At 37.5% G+C, this 27,479-nt stretch overlaps 1 protein-coding gene across 3 annotated transcripts in view; it reads left to right on the top strand.

Moving 5' to 3' along the window:
• Positions 1-27,479, top strand: part of LOC136864219 (early endosome antigen 1) — a 576,229-nt gene that overhangs the window by 218,121 nt on the left and 330,629 nt on the right. For all 3 annotated transcript variants that reach the window (XM_067140939.2, XM_067140936.2, XM_067140937.2), the window contains 2 exons: positions 40-256; positions 27,220-27,366. In XM_067140939.2, coding sequence (XP_066997040.2) covers positions 40-256; positions 27,220-27,366 — 364 coding nt within the window. The remainder of the gene's footprint in view (positions 1-39; positions 257-27,219; positions 27,367-27,479) is intronic.

Raw genomic sequence — 27,479 nt, 5'->3', positions numbered from 1 at the left:
CTGTAATTGTTGTTAATTAAGATTTTATTTTTGTTTTAGTAAGCAGTATAACAGATGTGACAGAGCTGCAGAAGATTTTGCAGGAGGTTCTTCAGAATAGAGCAGTTTTACAGTCTGAAAAGGACCATTTAGAACAAAGGGCTGCTCATCTTGCACAGTTGAATGTGACACTGAAAGCTGCGTGCGATGAAGGTGAAAGTAGTCAGGCATCTTTGAAAGAACGTTTGAAAGTTGTAGAGGCGCAGCTGGCCCATAGGTAAGTTTATTTAGGTACACTTTTAAGGGAACTCGTAATATTAATGTTAAGTCAGGGTTCTTTTAATATTTTTGTTGAAATTATTTTTTAGTCATTGTATGATTTGTTTGTTATCCATAATCTTTTTAAGCATGAATTTTGTGATGAAAGAAAATTAGAATATAAACAACATTGTAATACCAGAATAAAAAAGAAAAAATGAAGTCTAGCAAGGTCTATGAGGTCTGGAAAGTACAATGTTGTTGATATTATTAAAAGCTCCACATAATGTGTAGTTAATGAGCAAAGTATTAGATGCTAATAGCAAATTTTGTCCACAGGAGTCTAATGAAAAATTTAGTATTGAGTAATTTGAAAAGAATCTGCCTCTGAATTGGCAGATGATCTGTTGGAGATAAATATTACATTGCATGAAGTACACATGTCATCATCAAAGGTCACAAAATGATTAAAGCACACTCTTAATTTGCACCATGAACAGCAAATGAGATATGAGTTACTGCAATGTTCATAACAGTTCACTCAAACTAAATCAAAAGCAAACTCCTTCAGTGTTGTTGACTTACTGATGATCAGACATGTAACCACTCTTGAAGACCACAGCATTGAAACACCATATACAATACAAATATGATCCTTCTCATCAAAGAGGTTCATTTCTAATTTAGATCAAGATAACATTTATGAATTGTACCCTGACTTGTTCTGTATTTACTGCTGAAGGTACAAGTTTACAATCTGGTTTGATAATTTTATAAACTCTTACATTGATCACTTTATTAAATATAACTCTTACCACTTATAGATTATCATCTTATTCAGATTCCTATTTGGATCACCTAAGGATAAACTTTGCATTGTTTCCTATGCACTAGGTTTTCCATTAGCAGGTTATATTAGACATGCCTACTAAAAATTATATGGTGCTTTAAACGATATCAATATCATCATACTGTCTGACTCGTTGGCTGAATGGCCAGTGTACTGGCCTTCGGTTCAGAGGGTCCCGGGTTCGATTCCCAGCCGGGTTGGGGATTTTAACCTTAATTGGTTAATTCCATTGGCCCGAGGGCTGGGCATTTGTGCTGTCCCCAACATCCCTGCAACTCGCACACCACACATAACACTATCCTCCACCACAACAACACGCAGTTACCTACATATGGCAGATGCCGCCCACCCTCATCGGAGGGTCTGCCTTACAAGGGCTGCACTCGGCTAGAAATAGCCACACGAAATTATTATTATTATCATCATACTTTCGTGACCAAGAAGTGGGATGGATTCCTCGTAAAATAAAGCAGACAGTTTTCCTATTAGTAAAATAAGAAATCAAGTTGCTTAAACGGTGAATCATAGTCATAAATTCTATTACCTTTAATAATGGCAGTTTTTAATAGCGTTACAAACACAAGAAAATACCACATCAAGGAAGTTTGTTCTTAATTTAGACCAAGAAAACTACTGTGATCAGAGTTGTGACTTGTTCTTTATTTGCTGCTCATGGTGTATACTTTGATTATTCTCTGATCTCTTACAATTGCCACTTTGTTCTTATCACCTATAAATCATCATCCTATTCAGGGACAGATACCTCTCCCACCATCCAAAGTCAAACTTAATTTAAATTTTACTATCAGTGTATTAGACTTGTTTTAAGAAGTGGTTTACAGTGGTACTTCTTTTCTTTGAATTTCCCCTTTTTTCAAGACTATTCCTGTTATAATAATATTTTTTCTCATGCTGTATAAAATAGATTCAAGGCAATGGCTGCTCATTTGAAAGTTCCAGGTTTGTCTCCTGGTTTTGCTACAAAATTATGATAGGTTTCAGGGTCTGGTGTTGGTTGCACTCAGCCTCATAATTAGTGAGCTATCTACTGTAATGTGAATGATACCATCCCCAAGAAGAGAAATTAGCTAAGTTACTGTAATATGACCACTTAGTTTTATATTTTATATGAGACTAGCTGATGTACCCGTGCTTCGCTACGGGATTTGATTGTCAGAGAGACTGACCTTGTGGTTTTCATAACTGAAGTCAACATATCAATCAATCAATCAATCAATCAATCAATCAATCAATCAATCAATCAATCAATCAATCAATCAATACTGATCTGCATTTAGGGCAGTCGCCCAGGTGGCAGATTCCCTATCCATAGGTCATTACAAAAACGTTGGTAGGAAAGTAGCGGTTAAATTCAATGATATCATATAAAATACTCGATCAAATGAAAAACCGCACATTTTCTCACTTTTAACGAATAGGACTACGCTGGCGATCTAACAGTCCAAAGTTCCAGAGCTGGAATGATCAAAGCCGCAGACAGCTGTGATCCGTGAAAACCCTTCGTATTTTTTCGGCAGGGAGGTGGTCGAATAGCGGAGACTCTCACGGCATAAACTATGCCCTTCTACAGGAGTGCCCGATGAGTCGGAAAATCTTAATTCACTACACTGGTGGCGGAAAAATCTATCTGACTTGGAGACAAATTTTTCCTCCAAGCACGAGGAGAAACCCACTCTTCACTGCTAATTTGGAATAAAATGAATGTAGAATTTAATAAAAGTAAAGAGGAAGAAGCTTTAATTAAGAAATGGCTCTTTTCAGAGTCGAATTTTGAGTTATTTAGTGAATTGTGGTGCTATAATTTGGAATAAGTCTAAATTGTTATTCCATACCAGGCCATACTACTACTAAGTGAGCCTCTGCCTTAAGTATGCACGCTGCTCATTCAAAACAGCGCGTCAGATGATTAACCTGTGTGTTACGTACCACTTGTATCAGAAAGTGTATGAACCAGAGGAATGGCATGCTAAAGAAGAAAGTTTTCTATCTCCCCAGCTATTTTCCGCTAATATTCAGTCAGGCTGTTATACTCGGTACGCAGCAGTAATCCCATCTATTGGAGTTGAGAGGCAGCATAAGAGACAAAGAACATCCCATCAAACAATGGTCAATGTAATGTCACTGTTGATCAATGCTATGCGCTTTTGATATTGTAGGTCTTCACATTTAGTTTTCTTCCGACTCTGAAATACCACTCTTACCATAGTCGGTACGGTAAAACTGATTAAAAAATAAATGATCGGAAATTTGTTATGTAATATTTTTTGATAGCACCAATAACATAGGTATTTAAAAATTACATTATAGGCGCCTTCCCCTAAACTGCAATTCCATCCAGGGTGAATAAATTTGTTTATAGCTTAGACTGTTGTTTCTCATTCCCCGACTCTATATAACGATTTTCATTAAATTCTGTTAATCCATTTTCTCGTGGCTTGGTGTTGATATGGGCTTAGCAACAAAATTACAATTTCATGAATATCTGTTTTTTCACAGTCGGTACGGTAAAAATGTATAAGACATAAATGGTCGGAAATTTAATTCAATATAACTTTGCTTATGTAGTATTTATTGATACGACCACTAATAATTTAAATATTTGAGAACATTTTAGGCCTGCCCCAAAACTACCATTTCACTCAGTGTGAATAGAATGATTCATTACCTAGATTATAATGGCTCATTCTCGGACTACGCATGCCAATTTTCATTGAGATAGGACCACTCAAGACGTAAATATTCAAGAATGAAATTTTTTGACCTTCCCCTAAACTACCATTTCACTCAGCGTGAATAAAATTATTTATAGTCTAGATTGTAGCGACTCATTCTTCGGCTTTGAATACCAATTTTCATTACTATAGGACCACTAATAACATAAATATTTGAAAATTAAATGTTACGCCTTTCCCTAAACTACCATTTCTGTCGTTGTAAATACAATTATTTATGGCGTAGATTGTAGCGACTTATTCCCCGACTTTGCATACCGATTTTCATTAAGTTCTCTTTAGCCGTTTTCTAGTGATGCGTGTACATACATACGTACAGACAGACAGACAGACAGACAGACAGAAATTACGGAAAAGTAAAAAGTGCATTTCCTTGTTACTGTGGACATGACCGATATAGAAATACCATTCTTTTCAAATTCTGAGCAATGTACAGATAAAACTCTTATATATATAGATGGCTCACTTGGCTTGAAATGTGGCGTGGGAAAGTAACGTAGAGAATTTCATTCACACCTTAACTCTTGATTTGTCAAGTAGTACCTTAATTTACATGAATGTGAAAGTATCCTATTTAAAATCAGTTAAATTTATCATTACTTCACTTTTAGATTAGAGACGTCTTTGTAATCAGCCCTGTGTAATCATTATGCATATATGAAACTTGTCGCATATCTGGTGGAAGGGGCCGATGACCTTCGATGTTAGGCCCCTTAAAACAACAAGCATCATCATCATCATCATCATATCTGGTGGTGATTTGCTCATTAGCATTGCTGTGAATGGCATTCATACTGAAGTGTATATAACAGTAAAACTTATTTTATATGTTTTGCACTTATTTTTTTTATGCTTACTCATTTTTTGTGAAGTCTCAACTAATTCCTATTCCTCCCATGTTAATTTATATCAGATTTATCCTTTTCTGTTTATACATTTCTTACGCTTATTCGGTCATATTTTGAAGTCCTTGGGGATATGGAACATCATTTTATACTTTTAAATATTTCTACTGATCTGCATTTAGGGCAGTCGCCCAGGTGGCAGATTCCTTATCTGTTGTTTTCCTAGCCTTTTCTTAAATGATTTCAAAGAAATTGGAAATTTATTGAACATCTCCCTTGGTAAGTTATTCCAATCCCTAACTCCCCTTCCTATAAATGAATATTTGCCCCAATTTGTCCTCTTGAATTCCAACTTTATCTTCATATTGTGATCTTTCCTACTTTTCAAGACGCCACTCAAACTTATTCGTCTACTATTGTCATTCCACGCTATCTCTCCGCTGACAGCTAGGAACATACCACTTAGTTGAGCAGCTCTTCTTCTTTCTCCCAAGTCTTCCCAGCACAAACTTTGCAACATTTTTGTAACGCTACTCTTTTGTCGGAAATCACCCAGAACAAATCAAGCTGCTTTTCTTTGGATTTTTTCCATTTTTTCCATTTTTTAATTTTATTTATATTTACATTGCATTTGATGCAAAATATTATAACATAAATATTTGCAACAGGCTACTTTTCATGGTAAATATCCATTTACTCCAAGAGCGTGGTATAACATTTTTTTTCACTGTGTAGAAGAACAAAATATAACATTTAGAACACTATAGCATACCTGTAAATAACTCATTAATAACAGAATGACATGTTTTTTCTACAAGAACATTTTCAGATTCTGTCAAATCACATTTAAACTTACATATGTTGATATTTGTGAATGGGTGACGTTGTGAACCAATGGAACAAAAATGTTGAAGTCATTATTGGCACTTTAACAGATTTGATAAAATTCTCTGTACTTAAACTTAATTACAGGCCTGGTTCCTCACAGTGTCCAAGCCTGGATTGATATCAGGTCTTTGGCTTTGATCGTGGCTTGCTAAGATAAACCTGTCTGTAGGGGAGCTGGGGTGGGGAGGCTCTGTTCAGCGGAGGGAGAGGTGGTATGTGATTATAGCCTGTTTGTCTTTATGTGTATTAGGAAATGAATGCCTCATAATGATGTTTGGAAGAACTTAATGAGCAGCGATGAATTAAAAAGTTCTTTGTATGACTTTTTTCTTAATAACAAAACAATAAGCGTATAATACAGTTCTTTGCTGCCAGCCACTGCATGAATTAAAGTATGTTACCACAGAGAGGCATAACATAACCTGCATTCCAGATGTACTTTGCAGCAGAGTAACCTCCAGTAAGATTAATTAAGAGCTGAAGTAAAATAGTATAAAACATTATTTTAACAAAATTTTACTTAATTTGGTAGCAATAATAATAATTAAACTTGTGTTGTAATGATCCTCCTTTTCAATACTATATTATGCAATGTTTACATTACATTTCTAATCTTGGAACTAGTTTTGGCCTTGGCTGGCCATCATCAGCCATAATACAAAATTGTACAAACAACATCTAATGACTAAAACAAATGTACAAACACAAATGATGTTAAAAAAAGTATTAAACAGATCTGGGATGAACTATGTGCACAACACATACAATATATGATGAAATTAAGATATTTTAACCCGAATTATAATCTTAATGACGTTTCTGAAAAGGCAAATATCCTGTTTGTCCTTCTGAATTTCATTTTACATATTTTTAAAGATATTTGTAGGTATTCTGCATAGGTATTCTTAGTGATATTCCATAAAATGACATATTTTCGTGTTTTCATTCTATCATACTATATAAACTGCTGTGTTGAAGTTTCACACTTAATGTGGCGCTATTGTCAGTTACCTCAACAGGAGAGTTAAGATAATTATGAGCGACAGGTATTTGAAAGGATGACAAGTGCAGGTAAAGTCTACTTGTGAAATTGGTTCATCCAAAGGTTCCAATTAGCTGCTAGAAACACTGTTACTTTAATACAATGTGCTATGTGCCCATCCTTACATCTTTCAGCCCTATTAGAGTTAATTGCTTTCATACTAACCACTTGTACATTGACTTTTCAAGAAATATTTTTCCAAACACATTTCTGTGACCTCTTTCTTACTTAGAAATTTCCAGATCTCTTCTTAAAGCTTTCTTCTTTTGAAATGTATCTATCTAATTTTAAAAAATGTTCAAAACTAAAATGGATCTTCTTCGTCCAACTTTTTGATCTGTTTTTTTAAAACAGCTGAAGAACATAGTTCATGAGCATCAGCTTTCTCTAAAGTCAATATGGCACCAGTTGCGTGCTTGCTGGCTTCAAAATTAAAATCATAGGGGCCGATGACCTGGATGTTAGGCCCCTTTAAACAATAAACATCAATCAATCAATCAATCAATCAATCAATCAATCAATCAATCAATCAATCATATTAAAATCATGGATTGCAGTCGAGCTGATGAGTCCCTTACAACTGATGGCGGTGTAGTGATTTCTCAAGTATGCAACAAACATATCATATGTTCCATGGAAACCTACCTGGAACAACATGCACAAACTGTTCTGCATAGAAAAACCAACAATTAGGACTAAAGAAGAAACAAATACTTTTAACACAGTTGCAGCCGTCACCTTCAAGTAACCATTTTTATAAAGACTTATGCAGTGCAATGATTGCAGCCAATATTCCATGGTATAAACTTGTAGTGGCTGAATTCACATCTTTTCTGGAAAAATACTGCAGGCAACATTTTCCTCACCAATCAATACTATGCAAGAATTATCTTCAAGTCTGAACGATGTACAACATAAGACAGTAAATAGGAATGTTAATGAAACAACGGATGCTAAGGGTAGATTTATTGCAAATATAGTGGTAGGGAAGCAAACAATTATGGTGCCACAAGGCAGTGTTTGATTTACTTTAAAGACCTGGACTGTACAAATCACTCAACTATTGTGAGATTTGTTAATGATGGATTAAAAGCTTTGTGGCCGATTGAGGTTCAAGAGGAAAAGGTCTCAGTGATATATTCTGATGCTGCTGCATATATGCTTAAAGCTACAACTCCTCTGAAGGGTTTTATCCCAATATGTTCCATTTTACATGCTTGGCTCATGCACTGCAACATGTTGCCAAAGATTTCCGGAACCTGTTAACGAGGTGGGGAACATGGATACAAGCAGTTAACTTCTATTGCAAGCATCTAGATGCTTTAAAGACTTGTAGATACTTTTGTTCCTGAATGTACTGTATCTATTTGTGAATCACACACTGCCTTTATTGACTCTAAAGTGGTTTCTTCAAAAGCCTAAATCATCAGCAAATTCAGCTGGCTTCCAGAAAGCATAAAACGTCTAGAAACATCAGGACTACCACTGCAAGATTCTATTGCTGTCATAGAGGATGCTATTGAAAAACTAAGTGCTGTATATGGGGAAACCGGTGCAAGTGTATGTAGTAAATTACCGACAAGTTGGCCGTGCAGTTAGGGGTGCACAGCTGTGAGGTTGCATCCGGGAGACAGTGGGTTCCAACCCCTGTCGGCAGCCCGAATATGGTTTTCTGTGGTTTCCCATTTTCACACCAGGCAAATGCTGGGGCTGTACCTAAATTAAGGCTACAACCACTTTCTTCCCACTCCTAGCCCTTTCATATCCCCTTGCCGCCAGAAGACCTATCTAAGTTGGTGTGACGTAAAACAAATTGTAAAAAAAAAAAAAAAAGGGGGGGGGGGGAAGGAAAAAGGAAAAATAGAACATCCTGATTGACAAACGTCCTTGAGTGACCCCAGAGAATACAGTATTGAGAAATACGTAATTGTTCACTGTGCTACAAAATTTCATATATAGCATGTTTTGTATGTTGTAATGAACAGTATGGTGAGTTTATATTCCATATGTGATCTTGCATATTTTACCCATTCTACATACTTTTCTATATATTTTGATGCTTTTTGTTAAATATTTAAGTATATATTTTGCTACTTAATACTACATGTAATTCCCAGGTCTAGTCATCACGCTGGGAATAAGCAGCAGTCAATGCCTAGAAACAAGAAATCACTCACTACTGATCTGAATTTAGGACAGTTGCCCGCGTGACAAATTCCCTACCTGTTGTTTTCCTAGCGTTTTCATAAATGATTTCAAAGAAATTGAAAATTTATTGAACATCTCCCTTGGTAAGTTATTCCAATCCCTAATTCCCTTTCCTGTGAATGATTATTTGCCCCATTTGTCCTCTTGAATTCCAACTTTATTTTCATATTGTGAACTTTCCTACTTTTAAAGACACCACTCAAACTTATTCGTATACTAATGTCGTTCCACGCCATCTCTCCACTGACAGCTTGGAACATACCGCTTAGGCAAAATATCTTAAAGATAATTTAATAAAACCATCTATTCAATACATATTACGTTTAATGTGGTTTAAATCTACATGAATTTATATAGACTTATCAGGTACATGTTACACCCTTTTTTGGCATCTTCAGCCTGTAGTCAACCGGTCAAGGTCCGGGACGTTATTTAACAATATATAGTATGAAATATGGACGTTAATGTTACACAGTAATAACCTCTTAAAATTAATATGCCTCAATAATATTTTTAAAAATGTGAATAATACGTAAATGTAAGTGACATAAATTAATGGTATTTTAACACAATTAAAACTTGTCAGTCCTATTATATCTAATTTTTAAAAATGTCCAAAACTAAAATGGATCTTCTTCATCCAACTTGATGATCATTAGGATGGCAGTGGTCTTAGGTAAAGAATATATTCACCCGGGGACTCATTTGACCCACATATATCGTTTACTTAATCTTGATGAAGCCAATTTTGGAATGTGTTGTCAATCACGAATGGAGACTTAATCATCAACTTGGATGAAGAAGATCTATTTTACTGTAGTTTTGGACATTTTAAAAAATTAAATAGAATAGGACTGACAAGTTTTAATTGTGTTAAAATACCATTAATTTATGCCGCTTACATTTATGTATTATTCACATACATATATACATGCATTATCATTATAGACTTACGCCTTTCAGCATTCAGTCTGCAAGCCTCCGTGAATTTACTAAACGTCACCACAATCCTTTATTTGCAACTAGTGCTGTGGCCTCATTTAGTTCTATACCTCTTATCTTTAAATCGTTAGAAACTGAGTCTAACCATCATCGTCTTGGTCTACCTCTACTTCTCTTACCCTCCATAACAGAGTCCATTATTCTCCTAGGTAACCTATCCTCCTCCATTCGCCTGACATGACTCCACCACCGAAGCCGCCTTATGTGTACAGCTTCATCCATCGAGTTCATTCCTAAAATAGGCCTTATCTCCTCATTCTGAGTACCCTCCTGACATTGTTCCCACCTGTTTGTACCAGCGATCATTCTCGCTACTTTCATGTCTGTTACTTCTAACTTATGAATAAGATATCCGGAGTCCACGAAGCTTTTGCTCCCGTAAAGCAAAGTTGGTCTGAAAACATACCGATGTAAAGATAGTTTCGTCTGGGAGCTGACTTCCTTCTTACAGGATACTGTTGATCGCAACTGCGAGCTCACTGCATTAGCTTTACTACACCTTGATTCAATCTCACTTACTATATTACCATCCTGGAAGAACACACAACCTAAATACTTGAAATTATCAACCTGTTCTAGCTCTGTATCACCAATCTGACATTCAGTTCTGTTGAATTTCTTACCTACTGATATCAATTTAGTCTTTGAAAGGCTAATTTTCATACCATGCTCATTGCACCTATTTTAAAGTTCCAAGGTATTAGACTGCTGGCTTTCGGCACAATCTGCCATTAAGACCAAGTCATCAGCGTAGGCCAGACTGCTTACTACATTTCCACCTAACTGAATCCCTCCCTGCCATTATATACCTTTCAGCAGATGATCCATGTAAACTACGAACAGCAAAGGTGAAAGATTATAGCCTTTTCTAACCCCTGTACGTACCCTGAACCAAGAACCCAGTCTATCATCAATTCTCACTGAAGCCCAATTGTCAACATAAATGCCTTCAATCCCATAGTCCCCCAGTATGGCAAACATCTTTTCCCTCGGTACCCTGTCGTATCAATCAATCAATCAATCAATCAATCAATCAATCAATACTGATCTGCATTTAGGGCAGTCGCCCAGGTGGCAGATTCCCTATCTGTTGCTTTCCTAGCCTTTTCCTAAATGATTTCAAAGAAATTGGAAATTTATTGAACATCTTCCGTGGTAAGTTATTCCAATCCCTAACTCCCCTTCCTATAAATGAATATTTGCCCCAGTTTGTCCTCTTGAATTCCAACTTTATCTTCATATTGTGATCTTTCCTACTTTTATAAACGCCATTCAAACTTATTCGTCTACTAATGTCATTCCACGCCATCTCTCCGCTGACAGCTCGGAACATACCACTTAATGTAGGATGTTAAAAGGTTTGTTTTTTTCACCTATTCAATATATATAAATTTTATAATTTAGGAATTTATTGTAGATTCCACTTGAGACATGTTTCGCCCTTCATTGAGGGCATCATCAGTCAAAATATCACCTCAAGGTAAAAAAATCAGGTAACTGGTTAGTAGTAGACATGTACAAATTAATACATATTATTAACAACATACAAAAATTAAGTATGGGAAATAGTTGCACAAAAGTGATGGTTGAACATGTAGGTTTATAGATGAAAGGTCAGCACCAATGCCTAAAATTAACATAGTAGAGTTCTGCAGTGGTGCTCTGGAGAAACATTTGACGCAATCATATGATAATAAAAAGTTAAAAATATTTACATTATAACAATTAAGGGAGAAAAGGTGTAGTGTTTGGCGTCAATGTTTTTAACCTACAATTGATGTCAAAGGTTGGTAACTATACAGTATTTACATTGTTCTATTGAACAGTTGAGAAAAAGTTTTAAAAATATTTACATTTAACATTCAGCATAAATGTTTGTAAATAAAAACTAATGTCAATGGTTGGTAACTATATAGTAATTACTTTATCTAATTGAATAGTTGAGAATTTACAATTAAATACATATTTACACAAGAGCAGTTGGTGCGCAAGGATAAATAATTTTTTTTTTTTTTTTTTAGTACCAAGTACGTCCTGATGTTTTAGAGGTTGGAAGAAGGAAATAGCATTGACATTTCAGAAATATGTAGAGCAGTTTATTTTAGTTAAAATCACCGGGGGTAGGGAAAATTTCATAGCCGTATGAGGTTTTTTAGGCATCAAACTGAAAGTTTTCCAGTTGCAGCGCCGAGATCGGGATGGAGACTGGTCAGTGTGGCTGGAGATTCATGGGTAATCCGTGCGTTTGAACGGCAACAATGGTGACAGTTAATAGTGGGTAATTGCTAATTAGGAAAAATGTTGCGGGTTGAGACTTCCGCTTATTCTTTTAGTTGACTTCTGTAGCATCGATTGTGATGTGAAGACATCGGTGTGAAATGCCGGTGAGACAAAATGATATTGTTCCGTGGAATAAAGTAAGGCGGACTACGGGATGAAGTTGTTGTTCTTATCTGTCACCATTGTTGCCGTTCAAACGCACGGATTACCCATGAATCTCCAGCCACACTGACCAGTCTCCATCCCGATCTCGGCGCTGCAACTGGAAAACTTTCAGTTTGATGCCTAAAAAACCTCATACGGCTATGAAATTTTCCCTACCCCCGGTGATTTTAACTAAAATAAACTGCTCTACATATTTCTGAAATGTCAATGCTATTTCCTTCTTCCAACCTCTAAAACATCAGGACGCACTTGGTACTAAAAAAAAAAAAAAAAATTATTTATCCTTGCGCACCAACTGCTCTTGTGTAAATATGTATTTAATTGTAAATTCTCAACTATTCAATTAGATAAAGTAATTACTATATAGTTACCAACCATTGACATTAGTTTTTATTTACAAACATTTATGCTGAATGTTAAATGTAAAAATTTTTAAAACTTTTTCTCAACTGTTCAATAGAACAATGTAAATACTGTATAGTTACCAACCTTTGACATCAATTGTAGGTTAAAAACATTGACGCCAAACACTACACCTTTTCTCCCTTAATTGTTATAATGTAAATATTTTTAACTTTTTATTATCATATGATTGCGTCAAATGTTTCTCCAGAGCACCACTGCAGAACTCTACTATGTTAATTTTAGGCATTGGTGCTGACCTTTCATCTATAAACCTACATGTTCAACCATCACTTTTGTGCAACTATTTCTCATACTTAATTTTTGTATGTTGTTAATAATATGTATTAATTTGTACATGTCTACTACTAACCAGTTACCTGATTTTTTTACCTTGAGGTGATATTTTGACTGATGATGCCCTCAATGAAGGGCGAAACATGTCTCAAGTGGAATCTACAATAAATTCCTAAATTATAAAATTTATATATATTGAATAGGTGAAAAAAACAAACCTTTTAACATCCTACATTCAGTATCTTCAATATGGATAACAATGATTTTTATCACATACCACTTAGTCGAGCAGCTCTTCTTCTTTCTCTCAATTCTTCCCAACCCAAACATAGCAACATTTTTGTAACGCTACTCTTTTGTCGGAAATCACCCAGAACATATCGAGCTGCTTTTCTTTGTATTTTTTCCAGTTCTTGAATCAAGTAATCCTGGTGAGGGTCCCATACACTGGAGCCATACTCTAGTTGGGATCTTACCAGAGACTTACATGCACTCTCCTTTACATCCTTACTACAACCCCTAAACACCCTCATAACCATGTGCAGAGATCTGTACCCTTTATTTACAATCCCATTTATGTGATTACCCCAATGAAGATCTTTCCTTATATTAACACGTAGATACTTACAATGATCCCGAAAAGGAACTTTCACCCCCTCAACGCAGTAATTAAAACTGAGAGGACTTTTCCTATTTGTGAAACTCACAACCTGACTTTTAACCCTGTTTATCAACATACCATTGCCTGCTGTCCATCTCACAACATTTTCGAGGTCACGTTGCAGTTGCTCACAATCTTGTAACTTATTTATCACTCTATAGAGAATAACATCATCCGCAGAAAGCCTTACCTCCGATTCCACTCCTTTACTCATATCATTTATATATATAAGAAAACATAAAGGTCCGATAATACTGCCTTGAGGAATTCCCCTCTTAATTATTACAGGGTCAGATAAAGCTTCACCTACTCTAATTCTCTGAGATCTATTTTCTAGAAATATAGCAACCCATTCAGTCACTCTTTTGTCTAGTCCAATTGCACTCATTTTTGCCAGTAGTCTCCCATGATCCACCCTATGCTTTCTCTAGATCTACGAAACATAAACACAACTGCCTATTCCTCTCATAGCATTTTTCAATTACCTGGCGCATACTGAAAGTCTGATCCTGACAGCCCCTCTGTGGACTGAAACCACACTGGTTTTCATCAAACTTCCTGTCAACTACTGATTGCACCCTCCCTTCCAAGATGCCAGTGAATACTTTGCCTGGTTAACTAATCAAGATATACCTTGATAGTTGTTGCAATCCTTCCTGTTCCCTTGCTTATAGATAGGTGCAATTACTGTTTTGTCCAATATGAAGGTACCTTACCAACACTCCATGCTAATCTTACTACTCTATGAAGCCATTTTATCCCTGCCTTCCCACTATACTTTATCCTGTTACGTTGAGATGATGTTCAAAATATTCCCTCCATGTGTCCAGTGATTCTCTGGGATCTATTATGAGTTCACCTGAATTACTCAAAACACCGTTCATTTCATTTTTCCTTCCCTTCCTGATATTCTTTAATACTGTCCAGAAATACCAATATAAATGGTCCATTTTTGGACATTATAAATTTTCCAGCTAACTCATTCTTGATTGCCAGCGTTTCGCCCTCGTGTGCCAGGGTGGGCTCATCAATTGGTACCTAGTACACCTACCAGAAAGGTTTCCCTGCTGCTTGACCTAGCCTTTCCAGGTTATTACCAAAATCTTTTCACGACTTCTTATTGGATTCAACAACTATTTGTTTTGCTCTCTTTCTTTCGTCTACGTACAAATCCCTGTCTGCCTCGTCCCTTGTTTGGAGTCATTTCTGATAAGCCTTTCTTTTCACGTTCATAAGCTGCTCTCACTTCATCATTCCACCAAGATGTTTGCCTTTTCGCATCTTTACACACAGTTGTTCCTAGGCATTACCTTGCTGTTTCTACTACAGCATCCCTGTATGCTACCCATTCTCTTTCTATATCCTGAACCTGCTTACTGTCTACTGTTCGAAACTTCTCACTAATTATATCCATGTCTAATTTCCTCGTCCTGGAGATTTTCTACCCTTATTGGTTTGCAAGCATATTTCACCTTCTCTACCCTAGGCCAAGAGATACTTAGTTCATTACAGATCAGATGGTGGTCTGTATCATTGAGAAATCCCTGGAAGACTCATACATAACTAACAGATTTCCTGAATTCAAAGCCAGTTGAGATATAGTCTCTTATGGATCTGGTTCCCCTAGCCTCCCATGTGTGGTGGTGAATAGCCTTATGCTTGAAATATGTATTCGTAACTGCTAAACCCATACTAGCACAGAAGTCCAGCAAACACTTCCCGTTCCCATTAGCTTCCATATATTCCCCATATTTACCAATCACCCTTTTGTATCCTTCAGTTCTATTTCCAATGCTCACATTGAAATCACCCATTAGCACTATTCTACCCCTGCTGTTGACCCTGACCACGATGTCACTCAATGCTTCATAAAACTTGTCAAATGCATCCTCATCTGCACCCTCACATGGTGAATACACTGAAACAGTTCTCGTCCTGATTCCTCCAACTGACTAATCTACCCACATCATGTGATACAGATGTTGATTCCCATAGGGAACCTGAAGTATTTGTCCCGAATGAGTAAATTTATAATACCATTATAAATGGTCCATTATTTGACATTATAAATTTTCCAGCTACTCATTCTTGGTTGCCAGTGTTTTGCCCCCGTGTGCTAAGTTGGGCTCATCAGTTGGTACTTAGCACACCCACCAACACGCATGGCTAGTGCATACCGTGGAGGCCACTGTGTAGGCTACTTGGAGCCAATGAACTATGAGAGACTTTGTCTCATTACCAAAAATTGATGCCTGCTTGGCCATCAGATGATATAGATGTTGATTCCCATAGGGAACCTGAAATATTTGTCCCGTGTGTGCTAAGTATGAACTGATGAGCCAAACTTAGCACACAGGGGCGAAACGCTGGCAAGGAAGAATGAGTTAGCTGGAAAATTTGTAATGTCCAATAACGGACCATTTACAGTATATTGATATTATAAATTTACTCATTCAGGACAAATATTTCAGATTTCCTATGGGAATCAACATCTATATCATCTGATGGCCAAGCAGGCATCAATTTTTGGTAATGAGACAAAGTCTCTCCTAGTGCATTGACACTGCCGGTGGCTCCAAGTAGCCTACGCAGTTGCCACCACGGTATGCACTAGGCATGGTGGGTGTGCTAAGTACCAACTAATGATGCCAACTTAGCACATGGGGGTGAAATGCTGGCAACCAAGAATGAGATAGCTGGAAAATTTATAATGTCCAATAATAGACCATTTATATTGGTACTACCCACATCATTCCATTTACGTGCCTAACAGAAACTGTATTGTGTGCAGTGGTATTCTTGATAAACAGCCCTAGCCCATACTCTGCCCTTCCCTTTCTAACACCCGTCAAGTACACTTTATAATCGCCTATCTCTTCCTCGTTGTCTCACCTTACCCGAATATCACTTACTCCTAGCACATCCAAATGCATCCACTTAGCTGACTCAGAGGTTATTACTGTGTAACATTAACGTCCATATTTCATACTATATAGGGTTAAATAAGGTCCCAGACCTTGATCTTAAGGCTGAAGATGCCCTGATAAGTCTATATAAATTCATGTAGATTTAAACCACATTAAACCTGGTATGTATTGAATAGGTGGTTTTATTAAATTATCTTTAAGATATTTCTTGCCTAAAGTCATTTTCAATACGGAACAACTATGTGAGTTGTAACTTGTAACATATGGCTTAGTCGAGCAGCTCGTCTCCTTTCTCCCAAGTCTTCCCAGCCCAAACTTTGCAACATATGAGTATTTGTGACACTACTCTTTTGCTTGAAATAACCCAAAACAAATCGAGCTGCTTTTCTTTGTATTTTTTCCAGTTCTTGAATCAAGTAATCCTGGTTAGGGTCCCATGCACAGGAACCATACTGTAGTTGGGGTCTTACCAGAGACTTATATGCCCTCTCCTTTACATCCTTACTACAACCCCTAAACACCCTCATTACCATGTGCAGAGATCTGTATCCTTCATTTACAATCCCATTTAGGTGATTACCCCAATGAAGATCTTTCCTTATATTAACATCTAGGTACCTACAATGATTCCTTTAAGGAACTCTCACCCCATCAATGCAGTAATTAAAACTGAGAGGACTTTTCCTATTTGTGAGACTCACAACATGACTTTTAACCACGTTTCTCATCATACCATTGCCAACTGTCCATCTCACAATATTATCAAGGTCATTTTGCAGTTGCTCACAATCTTCTAACTTATTTATTACTCTACACAGAATAACATCATCTTCAAAAAGCCTTATCTATGATTCCACTTCCTTACTCATATCATTTATATATGTAAGAAAACATAAAGGTCCAATAATACTGCCTTGAGGAATTCCCCTCTTAATTATTACAGGGTCAGATAAAGCTTTGCCTACTTGAATTCTCTGAGATATATTTTCTAGAAATATAGCAACCCATTCAGTCAATCATTTGTCTAGTCATGTTGCACTCATTTTTGCCAGTAGTCTCCCATGATCTACCCTATCAAATGCCATACACAGGTCATTTGCAATATAATCCATTTGCCCTCCAGAATCCAAGATATCTTATAAATCTGGCTGGAATTCTACAAGTTGAGCTTCAGTGGAATAACCTTTCCTAAACCCGAACTGCCTTCTATCGAGCTAGTTATTAATTTTGCAAACATGTCTAATATAATCAGAAAGAATGCTTTCCCAAAGCATGTCAAACTGACTGCCCTGTAATTTTCAGCTTTCTCTCACCCTTTCCTACAACAAAACCAGCTTTGTGATCACTAATATCATCTGTTACTTCGGTGTCTCTATGGATCTCATCTGGTTTTATCAGCACCACGTCCAGAGTATTCTTCCCTTTAGTTGGTTCCATTACTTTCTGAATCAGCTATCCTTCGCATATTAACTTATTTGCCATTTGTTGGTCAGGTATATCTCCTTCATGCAAACAATAATCAAATAAGTACTTCAGGTATAGTAATATATCCCAACCCACTGTCTTTAGCATATGCCCCAAAATCTCATAAATTTCAGCCGCTATTCTAGTTTTCAACTTTTGTATCTTGTTGTAAATGTCGTCGTTATCAATGGTAAATTTTAATACTTCTTTAGTATTAGTCACCTCCTCTACCTGGTCATTATCCCTGTAACCAACAATCTTTGCATACTGCTGACTGAATTCTTCTGCCATTTGAAGATCCTCACATACACACTCCTCTTGTTCATTAATTATTCCTGGAATGTCTTTCTTGGAACCTGTTTTTGTCTTAAAGTATGTATACATAACCTTTCATATTTCACTAAAATTTGTATGACTGCCAATTAATTATGCTTGTCATCATGTTATGCCTAGCTGACTTCTTTGCTAGATTCAATTTCCTAGTAAGTTCCTTCAGTTTCTCCTTACTTCAACAGCTATTTCTAACTCTATTTCTTTCCAATCTGCACCTCCTCCTTAGTCTCCTTACTTCTCTGTTATAATATAGTGAGTCTTTACCATTCCTTACCACTTTTAAAGGTACAAACCTGTTTCCACATTCCTCATTAATTGCTTTAAACCCATCCCAGAGTGTGTTTACATTTTTATTTACCATTTTCCACCGTTCATAGCTACATTTTAAAGCTTCCTCATGCCTGTTTCATCATCTATATGGTATTGCCTAATAATCCTAATTTTAATATCTTCCTTTCTTTCACATTTATATTTAGCTACAACAAAACCAGCTTTGTGATCACTAATATCATCTGTTACTTTGGTGTCTCTATGGATCTCATCTGGTTTTATCAGCACCACGTCCACAGTATTCTTCCCTTTAGTTGGTTCCATTCAGCTGTCCTTCGCATATTAATTTATTTGCCATTTGTTGGTCATCCTTCCTGCCATTCACCTTACCTTCCCAATTGACATTTGGTAAATTGAGATCCCCTGCTACAATCATATTCCTTTCCATGTCGTTTCCCACATAGTTGATTATCTTATCAAATAATTCTGAATCAGCATCAGTGCTACCTTTTCCCGGTCTGTACACTCCAAAGACATCAAGATGCCTATTATCTTTAGAAATGAGCTTTACTCCTAAAACTTAATGTTTCTCGTCTTTAACTTTTTCGTAGCTTACATATTCTTTTTTCACCAGAATGTATACTCCCCCTCCTACCATTCCTGTCCTATCTCCATGATTTACACTCCAGTTCCCTGAGAAAATTTCTGCACCCATTATATCATTTCTCAACCATGATTCAACTCCTATTACAATATCTGGTAAGTATATATCTGTTAAATTATTTTATTCTATTCCTTTCTTTACAATACTTCAGCAGTTCAACACAAACATTTTTATGTCATCCGTTTTTGACTTCCAGATCCCTATACCCTTATCACTGCTCCCTAGACCACCCCGTTTCCCTGAACTGAATGTACCTCCCTATAACCCTTCTAAACAATTGTTTACCGGGCGAGTTGGCCGTGCGCGTAGAGGCGCGCGGCTGTGAGCTTGCATCCGGGAGATAGTAGGTTCGAATCCCACTATCGGCAGCCCTGAAAATGGTTTTCCGTGGTTTCCCATTTTCACACCAGGCAAATGCTGGGGCTGTACCTTAATTAAGGCCACGGCCGCTTCCTTCCAACTCCTAGGCCTTTCCTATCCCATCGTCGCCATAAGACCTATCTGTGTCGGTGCGACGTAAAGCCCCTAGCAAAAAAAAAAACAATTTTTTTTTTTTTTTTTCTATTTTCTTTATGTCACATCGATACCGCACAAACTTATGCATCGGCCCAATAAAATGCCTGTACACATATCCCACGTTGTTCCATCTTAAGCGATGGGTCGGCAAACGAGGCTTCTCCACCAGTTGCGGTCCCTGAACTTCTCTCCTTCTTCAATGCTTTCCAAAGTATGTCCTCTCTATTGAATATCAATCTTCACCATGTTCTTGTACCTGAGTCTTGGTCGCCCTCTTGGTCTTTTATCTTCAAGTTTTAGATGGTACATTTTTTTTGGTAATCTGTTATCACCCATGCGTCGCATATGTCCATACCATCTCAGTCGCTGCACTGTTATTTTGTCCTGCAGTCTTACAACTTGAGCCCGCTTGCGGATTTCCTCATTACGGACTCTGTCCCTCCGTGTTTTGCCGATCATGCTACGGACAAATTTCATTTCTGCTGCCTGGATTCTACTAACATCTCTGTTTCTCATGGTCCATTTTTCGCAACCATTGGTACGTAATAAGTTTCATATATGACTCTCTTACATTTTCTTGGTATTGTTTTGTTCTATATTATGTCTGTAACTATTTTGTAAAAGTTGCTACCTGCCTGAATTCTGTGGGAAATTTCCTTATCTATAGAACCAGTATCAGAGATAACACTTCCAAGATATTTGAATTGATGGTTCATCTGTAGCTGTTTCCCCTCCATTTCATTGTGTCCCATTGGTTGCCCGTATCTCTTCATGACCATAACCTCACTTTTCTCTTGGCTGAAGATGAGTCCATATTCTTTAGCAGATTCTGCCCAGGAGTTTATTTGTCCTTGAAGACCTTCTTTAGAGTCTCCCCACAAGCATATATCATCCACAAACAAGATAACTTTCATTTTCTTACCTCCAATGGTTTGGTGAACTTTTCTCTGAATCTCGTTCATCACAGTGATGAAATGAAGAGGAGACAGAACACCACCCTGTCTTAACCCAGACTTTATATCAAAGGTTTCAGTCATTCCTGTAGGTGTTTTGACTTTACTTCGGGTATCTTCATACAAATTCTTGATCCAGTGTATCATGTCATCCTGTATTCCAATTTTCTTCAGTGCTTCCCACACCTTCTCTCTATTCACTGCATCAAATGCTTTCTTGATATCCAGAAAGGCTAAACACAAATCTCAGTTGTGTTCATAGTATTTTTCCATTAACTGACGGACTGTAAAGATTAAATCAGTTGTTGATCTCCCCTTCCTGAATCCATACTGTTCTTCGAAGAGGTTCTCTTCAATAAGGGGTCTGATTTTACGCTCTATAATTCTTTCATAAAGTTTACCAACTTGAGATGTTAAAGTGATGCCTCTATAGTTGGAACATTTCTTTCTCTCTCCTTTCTTGAAGATTGGAATTATGATGCCTGTTTCCCAATCGACTGGTATGTCCGCTTCTTTCCAGATCTTATGAAAGAGTCTGTAGATCCAGTGTTTTCCAGAAATGCCCATTGCCTTGATCATTTCTCCATTAATTTTATCAGCCCCTGCTGATTTTCCAGTTTTGATGTATTTCCAGGCATATTCTACATCATTCCATGTTAATTCTAACCTGTTGTCAGAGGCAGACTTGCAGGAGGTAGTACCGATACTGTCTTTTTGTGTAGGCTGCATGCAATTCACATTTAGTAATTCATCAAAGTAAGTCCTCCCTTTGATCTCATCTTCAGTGATCAGATTTTCATTATCATCTCTTAGGTATTTGGAGTGTTCTTTATCTCTTTTTCTATTTTTCATCATCCCATATAACATTTTCTTATTACCATTAACATCCTCTTTCAATTCATCACTCCACTTGTTCAACCACTTCTCTCGTTCTTCTGTAACAACTTTGTTTGCTTGTTTTTTAGCAACCCTGTATAGTTCCTTATTATGATCAGTCCGGTTCTTGAAATATTTTCTGAACATGTTGTTCTTGTTCAGGACAGCAGTTCTTGTTCTGTCATTCCACCATGGAGTTTCCTTCCATCTTCTTGTGCCACTGGTTCGTCCACAAACCTTCTCAGTTATCATTTTCATTTATCATTTTTATCATTTTCTTTCAGATCCTTCCATTCCTCCTCAACTGTTCTTTCATCTGTCTTTGGTATCACTGTTTTGATGTTTTCTTGGAACTCTATTATTCTATCATTGTTCTTTAGCTTCCAGGTCTTCAGTTTCTTACCTGTGTGGTTCTTACTTCTTTTAACTTGTTAAACTTTAAGTATCCAATGAGGAGTCTATGATCACTTTCCAGGGAGACACTAGGAATCACTTTTACATCTAACAGTCTATTTTGTAGTTGTTTGTCGATCAAAAAGTAATCTATAAGAGATTCACTTTTTCCATCCCATCCATATCTTGTGACCTTATGGCTTTTTTGTTTTTGATACCATGAGTTCCCTATTATAAGGTTGTTCCTCAGGCAGAGGTCAAGTAATCTAGTTCCTTCTGGGTTTCGTGGATCCCATCCATGTGCTCCTAGAATACTTTCATATCCATCTCTCACAGTTGCTACTTGAGCATTCATATCCCCTATGATAATTGTTCCATCTCCTCTTATTCTTTCCTCTATGTCTTCTTCAAAATGTTCTTTTTTCTTCATCTTCACAACCAGTCTGTGGTGCATAGCACTGAATGATGTTGATGTTCTGGGAAGAATCCAATTTCAGCATTATGTGAAGAATCCGATCAGAAACATATTTTACTTCTACTACATGATCTTTCATTTGATGATCCATAACAACACCCAACTCCATTTTTTGCTTGATCTCCACCTGACCAAAATAGATGGTATCCGTCTCCAAGTTCCTTTGATCCTTTTCCCTTCCACTTGGTTTCACTGAGTCCCAGTATGTTTATGTTCCTTGTTTTCATTAAGTCTACACATTCCTCTATTTTGCCAGTTAGTGTCAGAATGTTTAGTGTGGCAATTTTGATTTCAGTCTCATATTGAGTTTTGTGTGTTCTCCTCTTTGGATGTGATGGAGCATCGGGTATTGAACCGTCATTAATATCATTACCAATGAGGGAACTAGAGTCATTATTCTGGTGATTACAATATTTCCATCCGAGGCCTCGTTTAGTCTTGAAAGCAAATCCAAATTATTCAGAAGCTGGCTTGCTGGGCCTATCACTTCCGAAGATTTTTCTGTCGGGGTTATCTCCCTTAGCCATTAATTGTCCCCTATCAGCCTGCAAGGCAGAAGGCCCTGAGTCAGATCTCAGGGATCAGATATTGCCTCTTCTGCCAGATCCGCTGTACCAGTGATTTTCACTTCCGCCTTCACTGCCGTTGAGGTCTTCACCCGTATCCCTGGGCATGGGTTCTGTGTTATACCCCACAGGACTGGGTCCCCGACTGAACTCAGCCATCCTATCACTCCGGCCTACTGAAGTGTAGGGTGCCCACCCCCGCGACGTGGACGCGCCAGACAGGAATTACTCAAGTGGAGGAATAGGGAAGGTGACCCTATCTCCCTTGAGCCGAGTTAATGGTTGTGTATGGTGCCACAACCAAAGGCAATAAAATGCCTGTGATTGCTTTTAATAATTTGTTCTTAATTCCATAATCCCTCAGTAACGCGTCTCTCAGTACTCAGTTGTATGCGTTCTCTAGATCTGCGACATTCTTCTCGTTACCTGGTGTTTACTGAAAATGCGATCCTGTCATGAAGCAGCAGGAATAGATAAAAGTAAACCTGAAATGGTGAAATATGGTGGAAAGGCAGTGATGAAATTGTTTCATAAGATTAGCTTGGAATGTTGGTAAGGTACCTTCTCTTTGGTCTAAAACCACATTTTCATCCAATTACTCTCCACCACTGATTGGACCCTCCCTTATATGATGCCAATGAGTACCTTGCCTGATGTACTGATCAGTGAAATACCTCAATAGTTGTTGCAATCCTTCCTGTTCCCTTGTTTTCTGCTTTTGTTCAAAGAAAAGGTACCTTACCAACATTCCATGCTAATCTTATGAAACCATTTCATCCCTGCCTTTTCACCATATTTCACCATTTCAGATTTAGTTTCATCTATTCCTGCTGCTTTATGACAGTATACAGTAGTTTATTTACTGTGATTTCCACTTCCCCAAACATAATTTCACTGCCATTTTTCATCTCCTCCCCATGAACTCCACTGTACAGAACTTCAGACAGAAGGATTGCCTTTTACACGATATTCCATCCACCTGTCCAGCGATTCCCTAGAATACACAATGAGCTTAAATTATTTATCCAACACACTGATCATTTTTCTTATCCTTTCCTTTCTAAGATTCTTTATTACAAATCAGGAAAGTTTCTCGCCTGTTTGACCAAGCCTTTCCAGGTTATTATTGAAATCTTCCAATGACTTTTTCTTGAATTCAACAAACATTTTTTCACTCTGTTTCTTTCATCCACAAACAGAATAATTTATTACCCGGTGAGTTGGCCATTAGTTAAGGTTGCATAGCTGTGAGCTTGCATTCGGGAGATAGTGGCTTTGAATCCCATCATTGGGAGCCCTGAAGATGGTTTGCCATGGTTTCCCATATTCATACCAGGCAAATGCTGGGGCTGTATCTTAATTAAGACCATGGTTCATACCTTGCCACCTAGCCCTTTCCCATCCTTATGTCACTGAAAACCTTAAATTTTGGTGTGGCATTAAACCGCTAGGAAAAGAAAAAGAAAAGGAAAAATCATTATTGTAGAAAATGTAACGACCTATCTCGATAGTTGCAGTCACTTAAGTGCGGCCAGTATCCAGTATTTGGGAGGTAGTGGGTTTGAACCCCACTGTCGGCAGCCCTGAAGATAGTTTTCCGTAGTTTACCATTTTTACACCAGGCAAATTCTGGGGCTGTACTTTAATTAATGCCATGGGTGCTTCCTTCCCACTCCTAGTCCCTCTCTGTCCCATCGTCGCCATAAAACCTATCTGTGTCGTTGCGACGTAAAGCAACTTGACAAAAAAAGTAACGAAGTTGATCTAATTATGTATTATTATGACTAATTGTAAAATTTCATTTGATAAATACTCAAATTATTTATCTTAATGTACGTAACTTACGGTATTTAATGAAGTAAAATGAATATGTTTCTGAAGGCGGACAGATGTACCTCTGTAGGCTGTATGCTGACAGTGAAAAGTGTACCTGTGGTTGATATTTCCTTCATCAGTCAGTGTTCAGTTTTGCACTACATGCCAACTTTTACTTCATTTCAAAATTATTCTCGTATCGTGATGCCTATTAGTAAGTGAATATGCACTATGATGATTAGGAGACGAGCTGCTTGACTAAGCCGTATGTTCTGAACTGTCAGTGGGGAGATGGCGTGGAGTGACATTATTAGATGAAGAAGCTTCATTGGAGTTTTTAAAAGTAGGAAAAATCATAAACTGAATACAAAGTTGGAATTCAAGAGGGCAAGCTGGGGTAAATACTTGTTTATAAGAAGAGAAATAATTGACTGAGGGAGATGCTTGATAAATTATGAACTTCATTTACGAAAAATCTAAGTAAACAGTTGATACTGAATCCGCCACCTTGGCAACAGACTAAATCCAGATTGATGATGATGATGATGATGATGATGATGATGATGATGATGATGATAGCTGGGTTTCCATTTAAATGGTCATGGTTCAGATCCTAATGGATCTTAGGATGGAATTTTCATCTGAAAAAATCATGTAGTATCAGGAGGGACATGCTATTCATATTTGGACACTAACAATAAAAGACACCAAGTTGATTGATCTTTTAAGTGGCCCACCTTCAATATCAAGACCCTAAGGAATCGTCATTCCATATATTACTGCCCCTCTCCTTTTAATAAGCAGTCCTTCACTGGTCAACTTTCTCCTTGAAGCCACAAATTTCCAGCCACTAAAAAGGAGCATTTCTTTCACCTCACAGCCAATCCAAAGTGAAATATGTGGCACCACTGTATGTCTGTTAAGACCACTAGTGCACACTTTTGTAGTCCAGAAGGCACTTTTTGCAGCATCTGTGTTTTCATCCATGTGTTACATAATGTGAATCCACACTGGAAAATCGTTTAAATAATTTATCCACTCCAGGGCATACATATATTTCTTACTTTTTTGCAAGATTGTACTCTTAGCTACAGATGAGAATAATTTAAGGCATTTTCAAATTTGGAATCAACATTCTTCACTATCCTCAAAAATGTATATCCATTAATTTATGATGATGAAAGTATATGTTAGTGTGTAGGAAGGTAGATAAATAAACACCCATTGCTAGCATTTATTCTAAGATCTATTGACTAAGTAATCATTGCTTATACAGCTATACAGGCTCACAGTTACAGTAGTTAGCACTCTCTCTCTTGCTCTCTCTCTCTGCTGTCACTGTTCATTCATACTCTCTTGCTTACAAACTAAAACAGTCACAGTATGCATTCATCCACACCCATCCCTTGGATCCTTAGAAAATTAAACTGTACATTAATCACAATCACACAGTTTACTGCTTGCATGAATGCAACACAGTCTTACAATTCTGTACAGGTACACAGTACCTATACATACAATGGACTTTGTCCACTGTCTCTTTGTCGCTCAGGTGCACTGTCCTGCCTTTCCCCTCAGTTCACACACACAGCACTAATAGCACTCAGCCTTCACCTGTCCACTGACTGAACCAGTGTTTAACAGCTGGATTCACTCAGCTGAACCTCTGACAATACTGAACCATCTCAATCGCTAGTGGAACACAACCCTTTTGACCACTGGTAGAACTGCACCACTGAAGCTCGTCCAGTCTTCCTTAAATAGGGAGGCCAGCCCTTCCAGATACTTTGCAAGAGTAGGGAATTTTACAGTCTTATGAAAACGGAAAGCTCTGGGTTCACCTTCTGGTGCTTTCTTGCAATGTCAGGGAGACCTACAGCGAGATCACAGAGTGGTGGCAGAGGAGACTGGCCTTTCACGCATGACTCATCCCTGACTGGTTGCAGGAGCAGCGGGAGGGTGGGGCGCGTAACTCGGGATGTTACTCGCAGCTGGAGCCAGGCTAACTTACTTCTCCCAAGGCCCCACAACAAAATGGTGGACACTGCCACATTATGTATAATCTACTGATTTTACTTTTTAAGGTTAAATATATTCACTGGAGATCTAGAAGGTTGATATATCTGTTAGACTGGTATTCTTACCTGTACTATAGATTTCTGTGTAGTTTATTTTGCAGGCATGCAATTGCATATGTTGGTATTGCCGCTGTATAGGAATGTGACATCATCAGTTCAGTAGTGCTATATATTGTATCACCAGCATCTTTATTGTTGCTTTTATTGATGTTATTCTTAATTTCAAGATTTCATCAAGTGATAATTTATTTTATCCTAGAGAGAGTATTGATGACGCAGCCGTCCTTCGGCAAGAGCTTGTGCAAGTACAAAGGGTTATGGATGAGCTTAACCGAGAGCGTGAACAAGAAAGAGATGAACTTCGAGCTGAACTGCAACAAATGAAAAGTGAGCGGATACAAGCAACGTAAGTTTACATGTTCAGATATAATTAATACACAGGCGGGAAAAAAATCCGGATGCCATGAAATAAGGAATGTAGAATGTGGAAGTTTTGGCAATATATTTGTTGAGGTAACA

Source organism: Anabrus simplex, chromosome 2 (assembly GCF_040414725.1).
Source record: "Anabrus simplex isolate iqAnaSimp1 chromosome 2, ASM4041472v1, whole genome shotgun sequence".
Classification (NCBI taxonomy): Eukaryota; Metazoa; Arthropoda; class Insecta; order Orthoptera; family Tettigoniidae; genus Anabrus; species Anabrus simplex.
Note: the sequence above shows the minus strand (reverse complement) of the source record. Positions and strands in the feature narration are given on the sequence as shown.